This window comes from Peromyscus maniculatus, chromosome 4 (assembly GCF_049852395.1).
Source record: "Peromyscus maniculatus bairdii isolate BWxNUB_F1_BW_parent chromosome 4, HU_Pman_BW_mat_3.1, whole genome shotgun sequence".
NCBI classification, from domain to species: domain Eukaryota; kingdom Metazoa; phylum Chordata; class Mammalia; order Rodentia; family Cricetidae; genus Peromyscus; species Peromyscus maniculatus.
In genome coordinates this window covers 108,238,384-108,250,497 of record NC_134855.1, presented here as the reverse complement: position 1 = coordinate 108,250,497, position 12,114 = coordinate 108,238,384, and the positions used below count along the sequence as shown (strand labels likewise).

Sequence of the window (12,114 nt, the reverse complement as noted above, 5' to 3'; positions counted from 1 at the left end):
GTTTATCCTACAATCACAGGAGTTCTACTTCTTCCAAAAACTTCCCAGACTCCATCTTCAAGGAATTGCCATCATTATACTACTCCTTTGATTGCTCATAGTTATAGGAGGAAAAGAACGAACAAGTCTTAATAGAGAAGAAATTTTGAACCCTTGGTGTGTTCAGGACTTTGGAAGAACATTGAAACTCATGGATCATGTCTTAGAGAAGGTTTTTTAAACAGATAAAGTAATTCAGATAAAAAAGAAAACTCATTATGTTGGTATATGATAATAAGAAAACTAGCCGGGTGGTGGTGGCGCACACCTTTAATCCCAGCACTCGGGAGGCAGAGCCAGGCAGACCCCTGTGAGTTTGGGGCCAGCCTGGTCTAAAGAACGAGATCGAGGACAGGCACCAAAACTACACAGAGAAACTCTGTCTCAAAGAGAGAGAGAGAGAGAGAGACAGACAGACAGAGACAGAGAGACAGAGAGAGAGACAGAGACAGAGAGAGGGAGGAAACCAACATGGAGTTGATGAGATGGTTCACTGGGTAAAGGTGCCTGCTGCCAAGCCTTATGACTTGAGCTCAACCCTTGAAATCTACATGGTGACAGGAGAGTACCAACTTTCTGAGTGGGCCTGTTCTTTGACCTCCACAAGTGCCCTGTGGTGCCTCCCCCCCACCAAGAAAATAAATAAAAAGCTAATTTGCAATAGTTGCATATATATTGTTTTTCAATTCATTGAATAACATGATCTAACATTGGGTCAATAATATCAAAGTAGATATGAGAATAAAATATATATAGTTCTGTTTTTCGAGACAGGGTTTCTCAGGTTTTCTCTGGCTGTCCTGGAACTCGCTTTGTAGACAAGGCTGGCCTTGAACTCACAGAGATCCGCCTGCCTCTGCCTCCTGAGTGCTGAGATAAAAGGCATGCGCTACCACGCCCAGCTGAGAATAAATAATATTTTAAGATATACATCAGAAGTGAAATGTGTCGTACAAATACTCATATTAGTGACGAAGTTCAAGCCTGTAACAACTGTTTAAAGAGTAAGATCCTGTCGTTAAAAACAAACAAACAAAAAACCCCAAACGCAGAGACTTGATAAATACCCGGTAACTGGATTAAAGGAGAAAACAAACACATCTCCCACAACATAAAGAAACATTCACAGTCTCCCTAGGATTGTTAAACTCACGTCCTCGTTGAATAAATAGCCACACATTCTTTAAAGTTGTTTTGAAGTTTCAAAAGAAACTAAATCTGACGACTGAAAACAATGCAAACAGACAAACTGGCTGTGTGCCCTGTGACCCTACGTTACTAAACAGAAGGACAGAAGGTAAACGAATCGGTAGACCCTGCCGTTTGGCACCAGAGAAAGAACCACCAAGCTCGCCGGAACCGACAGGAAGTCCAGCTCCCGCCGTCGCGCTGGCTTCCGGCGTCACTTCCGCGCGACTCCCTCCGCAGAAGATGGCCGCGCTGAGCAATGTCCGCTGGCTGACCCGAGTGAGGCCCGGGACGTGTTGGGCTGAGGGTGGGCGGGAGAGCAGAGGGTTTGCCTGGAGTTTCCAAAAGAGGGCAAGGTCAGCGCGGTGTAAGGGGTCTGGGTGTCCCGGATCTGACCTTGTGTCTGTCGCAGGCGGTGGTCGCCGCTCGGACCCCCGGGGCATGGAGAGGTCTGGGAACCTCGGCTCCGGCTCACGCCGCTTCACAGAGCCAGGTACGCTCGAGTTCGGCTTCGCTCTCGCCCATCCTGGTCGCGCCCCTGGGTTTCCCCTCCCTCCCTGTCTCCTTCTGACTCCTGCTTCTGCCCTTGCTCCATCTCTGCTGGCCTCACTCACAGGCAGAAGATGTGAAGGTTCAGGGTGCCTTTCCTGTGACCATGTTGCCGGGAGACGGCGTGGGGCCAGAGCTCATGCATGCGGTCAAGGAAGTGTTCAAGGTCAGTAGCCTGTGGCGGGGGAGGGATGGTCGAGCTGCCTGCAGAAATGGATGGGTTGAGTCGGAAAGGTCAGACCTGACCCGGTCCTGTGCTCGGACTGATCCCTGAAGGCTGCTGCTGTCCCCGTGGAATTCAAGGAACACCGCCTGAGCGAGGTGCAGAATATGGCTTCTGAGCAGAAGTTGGAGGAGCTGCTGAGTTCCATGAAGGAGAACAAAGTTGCCATCATTGGTTTGTATGCCACTCTGTCATTTAAAGTCAAATGAACAGTGTTCTTAAGTCTTTCTCTCTGCTTCCTAGATGCCCTCAACTGATACCTGGGAATTTGTTTCTTCGCAGTGGGAAGGTCAGCAGTTAGGGAGGTCAGCGAAGGTGCAAGGGTTTTTGGTGTCTGCCGAGGCTGTTGACACCATGGCCAGACCCTATTAGCTGTGTTGGCGGTTCCCGTTCCAACCGTTCTATTCCGTCTACTGTGCTGTTTGTTCCCCTTATTGGATTCTTTTGGCTTCTAGATTTGCCCCTACAGGCCATTTTTCAAATCTATTTTCTTGGACAGCCTAACTACCAGGGCCAGCTTTTGCAGAGGAAAGGCCGGTTCTTTATAACCCAGCCTCTGGCTTTCCTGTTTTCTTTTCCACAACCTGTTCTGTTTTGCTCACAATCAGCTGTGCTAGTTGTCATGTATACATCCTGCCTTGACTTATGCTCTTCCCTGTACCCAAAAATGTTGTCTTCTCTGATGTCACCTATCAGAATCCTCACTCATTCGTGGTATTTGTTTTCTATGGTTGCCATTGGATACTACAAGTTTGTGGGTAGCTGAAAATAATGTAAGTGCTCTCTCAGTTCAGGAGGCTACAGCCCCTCTGCAGGCTTAGAACGAGACTCCTTTTCCTGGTGGTCTTTGGTTTATAAACACAATTCTATTTTTATGATCCCTTTTATCTCTTCTTTTTGATTTACCATTGGATTTAGGGGCCACCCTAATCCAGGACAATTTTATCTCAAGACTCTTAGTGTTTTTCCAAATAAGATCACATTTACAGCCCCCCACTACCCCAATAAGGTCATATTTGTGGTTTCTTGGTATAAGGGCATGGGCCTGTCATTTTGGGGGTCACTGTTGAGTGCACCAGGGAACTGACTGCAGCACCAGCTTTTCTGTACCATTCCTGTTATATCAGAGGGTTCCTCCTCTGTGCTTAGTGTTAAGATCATTCCTTCTTATTTGTCTTCCCCAGTGTATTGTGTGCTTCTGAGGGCAGGACTTGTGTGGCTTTGATAGCCACCCCTATTGTCTTACATTTAGTCCATTTCAGGAAGCAGTAGCTGAGAGAATACAAAGTCAGTAGACACGGAAACATAAGGAAAACCATTGGTCCCCTAGCATTGCTTTTCAGTTGTTAGTAAACCCAGATTCTTTGATTCAAAACAAATAGCTCTTAGGTCATTTGGAAATTTCAACATAAAGTGACTAAAACGAAAGTATTACACTCAGTTTTCCTCATTTTAACTACATTATTCATTCTCCTTTGCCTCTTGCTAGGGCAATAAAGGGTGTGAGGGATTTGGGAGTGGGAGATGGGAGACTGGGTTGTATGGAGTCAGTGGGAGAGTGGACCCTGGTCTCTACATGACCTTTGTCTAACCCTACTTCTCCCATACTTTGTTTCCACAGGAAAGATCCATACCCCCATGGAGTATAAGGGCGAATTAGCTTCCTATGACATGCAGCTGAGGTAGGTGGATGGGTGGGCTCGGGTCAAAGGAGCTGGGCACCTGGCACAGAGCTGATGGCTGTCTGTCTTCAGGCGTAAGTTGGACTTGTTTGCCAACGTAGTCCATGTGAAGTCACTTCCTGGGTACGTGACTCGGCATAACAATCTAGACCTGGTAATCATTCGAGAACAGACAGAAGGGGAATATAGCTCCCTGGAACATGAGGTAAGGTCCAGAAACTGGGGAGGGTAAGGAGAGAGGCAGGCGAGAGGTAGAGGCCTCCCTGCCTTCTTTCCAAGTGTTATGTCACTCCTCTGTCACCTAGAGCGCAAAGGGTGTCATCGAGTGCCTGAAGATTGTCACTCGAACCAAGTCTCAGAGGATTGCAAAGTTTGCTTTTGACTATGCCACCAAGAAAGGGCGGAACAAAGTCACAGCTGTCCATAAGGCCAACATCATGTGAGACATGGCATTTTTTATGGGCTGGGTTCCTGGAGATGTACCCATTGAACTCTCTCCACTGATTTTTGTTTCTCTGATCCATGAACAGGAAACTTGGGGATGGGTTGTTCTTGCAGTGCTGTAGGGAAGTTGCTGAACTGTACCCCAAAATCAAATTTGAGACAATGATTATAGACAATTGCTGCATGCAGGTGAGGCCCTTTGTGAGTTCCTAGAGGGAGGGCATGGAGTGGACATCTCTTTTTGTTGGAACTCTTTTCTTCATTCTTACAATCTCACCCCCAGCTGGTGCAGAATCCTTACCAGTTTGATGTGCTTGTGATGCCCAATCTTTATGGGAACATTATTGACAATCTGGCTGCTGGCCTTGTTGGGGGAGCTGGTGTGGTCCCTGGTGAGAGCTACAGTGCAGAGTATGCAGTTTTTGAGACGGTAAGCAAGATTATTTTTCCCTTGGGTATGGTGGTTCATATCTTGAATCCCAGTACTCGGAGGCAGAGGCAGGTGGACCCCTGTGAGTTCAAGGCCAGCCTGGTCTATCTAGTTCCAGGATAGCCAGAGCTACATAGTGAGACCCCCATCTCAAAAACCCAAACCAAAAAAGAAAAAAAAAAATTACTTTCTCTTAGTTATCTGTACCCATCTGTCTCTAACCTCAGGTAGGTCTGCTGTATTCTCCTCCTATCCCAGTGCACTTGTAAATGACCATGGCTGCCTCCTCTCTCACTCCCTACATTACACCTCTTCTCAGTTGCCTTGGCCTGCCCTCCTCCTGTGCCATGCCTTTTTGCAGACTTTCCTCTCTGCATGTGCCCATCTCCTTCCAGTGATTCTGGCTTGCCTTTTTCCACAGGGCGCTCGGCACCCATTTGCCCAGGCAGTGGGCAGGAATATAGCCAATCCCACAGCCATGCTGCTGTCAGCTTCTAACATGCTGCGGCATCTCAAGTAGGTTACGGGAAGCCCAAGTGGAGGGTGGGTGTCGGAAGGGGAAGCCCGAGTGGGAAAATATGGGGGTGGTGGTGGTGTTGTGGTTGGATTCTCAGTTTCTCCCGTCTGTGTTGACAGTCTTGAGTATCACTCCAACATGATTGCAGATGCAGTGAAGAAGGTGATCAAAGTTGGCAAGGTGAGTTCAGAAAGGTTTCAAGGGCTCAGCACCATTCGCTGTGGAAGTTGAGAGGGGCATTTTCCCTCCAGGTTTCCACAATACCTGTGATCTCGGGGTTGTTATTCACTTCCTTTCCCTTGGCTGTTTCATCCTCTTGGTCTTCTTCACCTTAGTTCCATCTGCTGTTCCTTTTCCTGCACCCTCCATTGCGCCTTTCTTGGGCCATCTGAATGCAGACCTTTGCAACTTTGTCTGGGGGTAGAGATAGCAAGCAGGATTAGGTGCCTGTCTTTCCTCCCACCTGGTCTCTTTTCCTGCAAGGTAACCTCATCTTTGATTTGCATCTTCCCATCCCTCTGCCTGTCCATCTTTCTGTACTGCCTTGGCTGCTCAAGGGTGAGCAGGTCCTTGATCTTCCACACCTGTTCACCTCCTTTCATTCTGTCTTGTTTTTCTTGGTCTCCATCTCATCACATTGCCCTTTCTCCTTCTTCATGGGCTCTTTTTTCTTCCCCACGGCTATTGCTGGTGGTGGCTGTAGGTACGGACTCGAGACATGGGCGGCTACAGCACCACAACTGACTTCATCCAATCTGTCATCGGCCATCTGCACCCCCATGGGGGCTAGAGCCCTTACTCCCTCCAACTTCAAAAGGACCATGCTACCTACATGTTACAGTGGACCAGGGAAGAAAACATCCAGACAGTAGACCATAATTGCTTTTCTGGCAGAGGCTAGGTCGTCCTGGGGGCGGCATTAGGGGTACTTGGACAGGGTGGGTGTTTGGGACTAGGTCCAGACCACAGGATGATGACAACTTTTTCCTACAGGTTCGAACCTCAGATATGGGTGGTTATGCCACTTGTCATGACTTCACTGAAGCTGTCATTGCTGCCCTGTCATAAATCCTCCACATGTAAAATAGTCAATAAACAAACAAGTACACATGCTGTGTTTTTTGTGTCTTTATTGGGGTTCATTATGGGTAGGAACGGTCACCTTAAGGCATTTCCCTCCCACCCAAGCATGTCCATTCTAATCCTCCTGGGATGCTTTCTGGGACTTTTTCTTTTTCTTTGTGCTGCTCTTTGTGCAGCTGACAGCAGCTTCAGGTTCCTCTTTAAAAGAAAACTTCCTTTTCTTCTTGGGGACGCTGGGGCTTGCTGCCTCTTCTGGTTCACTGGCCATTTCCTCCTTAGGCAAGGATTTCTTCCTCTTGGGAGGACTTACGCTGCTAGTAGCTATCTCTTCAGGATCACTGACCAACTCCTCCTTGGGAAAAGCTTTCTTTTTCTTACTTTTAGGCAAAGAGACAGGTGGATCTTCCATTCCATTTTCCTGTGGAGTCTCCTGGGGTTTTAGCTTTTTCTTCTTCTTAGGTTTTTCATGTGTTTCCTGAAAGGAACAAGACATGAAACATGTTGCCATACTACTTGTTAAAGCTGTAGCTCCCATTAGAATCCAGGCAAAAGAGTGAACAACCTAGCGCTTCTGATGACTTAGCTGCATGGGCACTTTGGTAAGCTAGTCTCAAAGCTACAGATCCCAGTGAGGATTGTCTCGGCCCTCTTAAACCCTAGAGAAAACCCCTGTACGCTGGTCACAATAGACATCATGCAGAGCTCCCAGGGGACCCTGAGATGGAAAAACTAGTAGCTCAAGATGAAAGACCATGGGTGACAATTCTAGACTGCCTAATTGGTGGTCTCCCTGCCCCCACCCCCCATCATGAGACACTATCACCTCCAGACACAGAACAGGGAGAGCAGGAAGTCACACTACCCCCGGTTGAGGACTCCTGGGAGGCAGCCGAGGACAGAGCACACTTGCCCATGGAATGGGCCATGTGCTACAACCAGCATTCTGGGCTCTTGGTCAAGTTCTCTCAGCACCTATCTCCTCCCTATAGAATCAAGAGGTAGTTTTAGTCCAAAAAGCCCAAGCGCCAGACCATGGTTTTGATGTCCTTTGTTCTACTGTTGAAAGTCCTACAAGCTAGGACCCAGGCAGAGGACTGACCTCACATTCTTCTGGAGTGCTACTGTTTTCTGAAGAGGCCAGGGCCAGTGCAGCCAGTCGTTTCTTCTCCTTCTTCAAGCGTTTCTTCTCCTGTTTTTCTAGCTTCCTGGTAATTTCAGCAGCCGCTTCCTCTGCCTGGCAAAAAGTTAAGTGCTGAAAACCTGGATGACCCCTGGCTTGCCCACAGTATTTTCTAGTTTTGCTGGATCAGGCTCATTAAATCAGTTTTCTTGCCTCCATTTCTTAAGGTCAGGCTGAGACAGCTCATCACCTCCAACAACCAGTTATGGTGTTTGCCGACCCAAGTAGAGCACACACTGACCTGAACCATAGCTTCCTTCATGACATCCAGGTTCTTCCGTGGAATCTCTCCAGTCTCATAGAAAGACAGCCGCTCCTCAACTTGTTCTCGGAGCTTCTCCCCGAACACACTTGTGGGCACCTCTAGATGTATGTGTATTTGTAAACAAAGCCCATTACAACTCTTGAATGGCAAAGCACCACGCCCAGCCCCTCTACCCTCAGCTTCACTCAGACCCAAAGTGTCAACACTCACTAGGTGAACTCTGTTGACGAAAAATAGTACCATCATTGTAGAAGCTGCCAATGCAGATTACTTCCCTTCCCTTGCAACCCCCTCACTCAAATGCCAACCTCCCCATCCATACCAGAGAAGCAATCAATCCTTGAGGCAATGCTGCATTTGTTTGCTAGGTATCGGGAGATGCGGCCTTTGTTCTTTGCAGCTGCTCGACCAATAAAGGTGGAATGGAAAATGAGTCCATATTTTGGTGTATTACCCCTTGTCTTCAGTGCTCTGTGAGAACATTCAGTCAACAGTTTAGGGTCAGAAGACCTGACCCATCTGTCCAAGTCCCCCCCTTTCCCCACAATTTCACACCAGGCTTGGCTGGACTTTCTACCTCAACACATGCCAACCCAGTTCCCAGAGGCAGAGGGAAGGCATCCAATGTCGCTGACCTGGAAACTCGGTCCCTTTTTGCTGGGCCCTGGGAATCACTCAGACACCAGGACTGGCCATCACCCCCATAGCAGAGGCCTGTATAGGTCAGGGAGTCCTGGTCAGCCATCATTGTAATCCCCAAACAAAGCAGCGGGCACCAGAAGCAGCACCTGACATGGGCAGGCGCCCTCACTGGTACCTGAACAGGGCCTTTTCAGCCCCAAGGATCTGTACTGTGGATGCTGGGTACTTGGCCAGGTTGGTGAGGCTGCCAGCATGAGCAATGAGTCGTGCACCTACCTGGAGAAAGATCCAAGGAAGAAGCCAGGTGAGTAAGGGGGAAGTGGACCCACCAGTTTCACATCCCTAGTCTCCTCCCCACCATGCAACTAGGGACGACATGGTAGCCAGAAGAATAGCGGTACAGAATGCTAAAGTTTTTACTCCCCCATTTGTGTTCCCCATGACGCACCGCTTCCCCAATTAAGGCTGACAGGCTGGGGGCTACTTGGCTCATCTTGGAGCGAAGGTAAGTGTGTAGGCTCTGGCGATACTCTGACAAAGACACCACACGACTGGAGAAGCTCTCGATGTTTATCAAGTCGATAGCAGATATGTCCATGCCTAGGAAACACCTAATGTGAACAGGGGGACCAGATACTCAATGAGTCTCGTACCTTACGCAGGCTGCTGGGCTCTGCACTGACCCATGGAGGACCGAGAGGCATCCAAGATGGCCTTAGCTTTGGCTCCATCCATTGTCAGCTCTTCCAGTTTCTCCAGCTTCTCCTCATTCAACTCCCTGCGGTTTCCAATGAACTGAGCCAGGCGACAGTATGTGGCATTGTCATTGACGATCTTCACCAGCTCTGGAAAATGGTACCCATACCACTCCCTGTGGAGGAACAATCAATCCCTGACCCAGTTTGCCAAACCTCAAATAAATCATCCCAGTCTCCCTCATACCCATGTCTCCCCATTCACAATACAGACCAGGCACAATGGCCTAGGCTGAGGTGTACATGGGGTAGGTTCATTCTGCCTCCTCTTTCTATACAGTCAGTGTAAGAACACTGCCTGTGGTAAGCACAAGGAGGCTTCAGTTCATGATTGTTCCCACAGGAATTGTCAGCCCTGCTCGACCCTTTAAAGTTGGTAAAGCTGAACTGCAGGCCTAAGCGCCCAGTGTTTGGTAGCCTCCGCACTGCGCCTTACCTGACACGCATTGAGAAGGTATTGATGTCTTTATCCAGTTGGTCCAGAAGGCTTATGGACTGGATGATCATATTGTCCACCCGGTTCACATTAAATTTAACTTTGGCACGAGAATAGCTGTGGCCCAGCCCTAGCTGGGCTTTGCAAGCAGACAAGTCTGTCAGACCCTTCACCAGATTATGGAAGTGCAGACGAACTCCTAAAAGGGAGGTGGACTATGAGTAAGAAAGGTCTTTTAGAACCTGCACGGTCACTTACAGCTGATAACCATCTATCCTCTGTCCCCCTCTTCTGGCCTCTTCGGGCACTGCACCCACATGGTGCACCTAATACATGCGAACACTCATACATGAAAAATAAAATCTCAGCAGTTTATTTACCTCGAAGGATCTCAGCTATCACGCCCCCAGTCTGGCAGTTGTACCCCAACTCTTCCTGTATTGCAGCACCAATCTTGGGGTCTCCAACCCCCAGGAGTACTTTCTTCTTTTTAGATGGCAGGTATGTCTCCAGAAGCAGGCGGAGGTCTTCATGAACAACACCTTGGGACAAAGAACACAGCTCCTACTAACACGCTGAGGAACACTTTACCTGCAAAAAGAGGACTCCACCTCCACATTGGATCATGCAGGAACACCCAACCCTCCAGGCACTGCTCAGAGACATGGAGACATCAGCGATCACACTCAGTGGATTGACAGATTCTCAAGTCATCATTGCAAAACCTGGCTTTAGCACACTGTAGCACAACTGTGAAGCACTGCGCTCTGTGAAGTCAAAATCTTTAACTTGTAGGTCTTAGCGTCTAGCACGCCATCACGCTTTGAACAAAAGCATCGAATCACATGTCGCCGAGGAGCTAACTCACCTTCAGACACAGCATTGGCATTTTCCAAGGCAACCTGGGATGAAGAAAACGGACAAAAGGCCACCAGACGAACGACATTGTGGAATTTGCCAAGGTTAAGGACACACTCCTCCACCTGTGGAGAGAAGGATGAATGGGCTTTCTCTGAATTTGGCCTCTACAGCGCAGTAAACCAGGAACACCAGCTGTAATAGTTATTGAATATTGGTGTCTAAGCCCCATATCTCGCTTCTACTTTAATTCTTTTTTTTTTTTTTTTTTTTTGGTTTTTCGAGGCAGGGTTTCTCTGCGTAGCTTTGCGCCTTTCCTGGAGCTCACTTGGTAGCCCAGGCTGGCCTCGAACTCACAGAGATCCGCCTGGCTCTGCCTCCCGAGTGCTGGGATTAAAGGCGTGCGCCACCACCGCCCGGCTTCTACTTTAATTCTTAAGAAATGGAATTTGAGACGTTTATCTCCAACCTCTAAGGAGATTATATAGATACGCATTAATTAAAGATCTCCTTCCAGAGCTTCCACCGCTGCCCCCCCCCCGCGCCGCCGGTGCGGTCGGCCACGTGGGAACACGCGGTGCATGCTGGGGTTCTGCGGCCTTAGGGGCTGCATTGCAGCAGCACCGCGAGCCCATCGATCCCACCCACCTGCGGCAGCAGCAGGCTGATTTCCTCCACTTCCTTCAGCGCCAAGAGCGCGTAGCCGACCGCATGCTCGAACAGCACGTGCAGCAGAACCTGAAACGGGAAACGGCGCGCGGCCATCAGTCAAGTTTCCGAGTTCGCCGGGCCGCTCCTGGAGCGGGTCCTGGCCCATGCTCCGGGCCCGAACCCGAAAGCCCACGCAGACCCGCACCGAGGCCTTCCTCCCATCGCTAAGAACCCACAACCACTCCTCACCATGGCGCCTGCTCCGTGCCCAGCTCGCAATGCGGCTAGCGCGCTCTGGCGCGCGGAACCAGACTGCGGAGACCACGCCTTCTCCCGCCTGGCCAATCAGAGGCTGGGGACGGAACCATTCGCCTGCCTCCGCGGGGGTTCGCGGGCGCGCGGGCCTGCGGCGGGCGCGAGCGGGCCGGCCCATCCGAGCCTCTGCGGCTGCGCGAGCCGCACCGGGGCGCATGGCGTCAGCCCTACCCTGAGCCATCGGGCTGCTCTGGTCTCCATCTCTCGTGCTTTTGTCACCCGTGGGCCGAGCGGCAGGACTCGGTGAGGGCACGCGAGGCTCCCTGACGAGCGTCGCAGGCTTCCTGCCGGCCTCTGGTGACGGACGCTCCGGGGCCTCGCCTGCCGCCTGGGGCTCGGTCACGGACGCTGCCGAAATGGCGGCTCCTCGCCGCCTGCCTCCTCCTCTCTAATTGTACCGCTCTAAAGCGATGGTGCGGGCAACCGCGTCCATAAGAAGGGCGGTGTCCCTCCTCCTAGGTCTGGTCCGCGCCCCGCTTCCTAGCGCCCCGCTCCGCTGGGCGCCACGTGTTGGTAATTGCCGGGTAGGCCCTACAGCCTTGCAGGAAGCCGCTTCCCTCTTCTCCCCGGCTGCTTTCAGGCACACCGAAGTGGCTAATTGAAAATCACTTTTTCTTTAAAGAAAAAAGAAAAAACCTTAACTTTAAGTAATGTTAGAATTATAAGCCCCAAACGTAGTTATCTCTTAAATAGTTTATGCCTTAATGAATTAAAACTAAAAATGCTAAGGGGATTTCTCCTTCCCACTCATTCTTTATTCTTTTCTCGACCCCCTCCCTCTCCTTCCCTCCCCTTGCTCACCTCCCATCACTCTTTCCTTTTCTTTCTCTCTCCTCTCCGTCCCCACCCCTCCCCCT

The 12,114-nt window shown here is 50.0% G+C and overlaps 2 protein-coding genes and 5 non-coding genes across 9 annotated transcripts; 1 reads left to right on the top strand and 6 right to left on the bottom strand.

The window, feature by feature from the left end:
- Nucleotides 1–1,394: 1,394 nt before the first annotated feature.
- Nucleotides 1,395–6,180, top strand: Idh3b (isocitrate dehydrogenase (NAD(+)) 3 non-catalytic subunit beta). 2 transcript variants are annotated; one of them, XM_006984519.4, is made up of 12 exons: nucleotides 1,395–1,506; nucleotides 1,640–1,720; nucleotides 1,844–1,942; nucleotides 2,053–2,173; nucleotides 3,621–3,681; nucleotides 3,754–3,886; nucleotides 3,987–4,120; nucleotides 4,212–4,314; nucleotides 4,409–4,555; nucleotides 4,977–5,071; nucleotides 5,192–5,252; nucleotides 6,066–6,180. In XM_006984519.4, exons 1-12 carry the CDS (start codon nucleotides 1,471–1,473, stop codon nucleotides 6,138–6,140), a joined length of 1,146 nt encoding a protein of 381 aa, XP_006984581.1. In that variant the 5' UTR covers nucleotides 1,395–1,470; the 3' UTR covers nucleotides 6,141–6,180. The 2 variants fall into 2 exon arrangements, with proteins under 2 accessions (XP_006984581.1, XP_006984580.1); XM_006984518.4 differs by having other exon boundaries at nucleotides 5,776–6,180.
- Nucleotides 6,181–6,185: 5 nt separating this feature from the next.
- On the bottom strand, nucleotides 6,186–12,114 carry Nop56 (NOP56 ribonucleoprotein). Of its 2 annotated transcripts, XR_013050765.1 has the most exons (14): nucleotides 12,059–12,114; nucleotides 11,192–11,871; nucleotides 10,940–11,029; nucleotides 10,302–10,416; nucleotides 9,814–9,975; nucleotides 9,434–9,632; nucleotides 8,926–9,113; nucleotides 8,691–8,842; nucleotides 8,418–8,518; nucleotides 7,923–8,071; nucleotides 7,577–7,698; nucleotides 7,255–7,389; nucleotides 7,018–7,138; nucleotides 6,186–6,630 (listed from the first exon to the last, which is right to left on the bottom strand). XR_013050765.1 is itself a non-coding variant. In XM_076570632.1 (13 exons), exons 2-13 carry the CDS (start codon nucleotides 11,192–11,194, stop codon nucleotides 6,271–6,273), a joined length of 1,776 nt encoding a protein of 591 aa, XP_076426747.1. In that variant the 5' UTR covers nucleotides 11,195–11,871; nucleotides 12,059–12,114; the 3' UTR covers nucleotides 6,186–6,270. The 2 variants fall into 2 exon arrangements, 1 of the variants encoding a protein (XP_076426747.1); XM_076570632.1 differs by lacking the exon at nucleotides 7,018–7,138.
- LOC121829223 (small nucleolar RNA SNORD57) lies at nucleotides 7,459–7,530 on the bottom strand. The gene has a single exon (XR_006072006.1). It is a non-coding gene; the product is annotated as a small nucleolar RNA SNORD57 (small nucleolar RNA).
- Nucleotides 7,782–7,851, bottom strand: LOC121829224 (small nucleolar RNA SNORD56). Its single transcript, XR_006072007.1, has one exon. It is a non-coding gene; the product is annotated as a small nucleolar RNA SNORD56 (small nucleolar RNA).
- Nucleotides 8,270–8,355, bottom strand: LOC143273100 (small nucleolar RNA SNORD86). Its single transcript, XR_013051011.1, has one exon. It is a non-coding gene; the product is annotated as a small nucleolar RNA SNORD86 (small nucleolar RNA).
- LOC121823862 (small nucleolar RNA SNORA51) lies at nucleotides 9,185–9,317 on the bottom strand. Its single transcript, XR_006065499.2, has one exon. It is a non-coding gene; the product is annotated as a small nucleolar RNA SNORA51 (small nucleolar RNA).
- LOC143273102 (small nucleolar RNA SNORD110) lies at nucleotides 10,086–10,155 on the bottom strand. The gene has a single exon (XR_013051012.1). It is a non-coding gene; the product is annotated as a small nucleolar RNA SNORD110 (small nucleolar RNA).

Coding starts and splice junctions, on each gene's coding strand:
- Idh3b (XM_006984518.4), top strand. CDS start 1,471: ATGGCCGCGCTGAGCAATGTCCGCTGGCTGACCCGA. Junction 1,721..1,843: donor ACGCCGCTTCACAGAGCCAG/GTACGCTCGAGT, acceptor CCTCACTCACAG/GCAGAAGATGTGAAGGTTCA. Junction 1,943..2,052: donor CGGTCAAGGAAGTGTTCAAG/GTCAGTAGCCTG, acceptor TGATCCCTGAAG/GCTGCTGCTGTCCCCGTGGA.
- Nop56 (XM_076570632.1), bottom strand. Junction 9,633..9,813: donor GATAGCTGAGATCCTTCGAG/GTAAATAAACTG, acceptor CCTCCCTTTTAG/GAGTTCGTCTGCACTTCCAT. Junction 9,114..9,433: donor ACCTTCTCAATGCGTGTCAG/GTAAGGCGCAGT, acceptor GTTCCTCCACAG/GGAGTGGTATGGGTACCATT.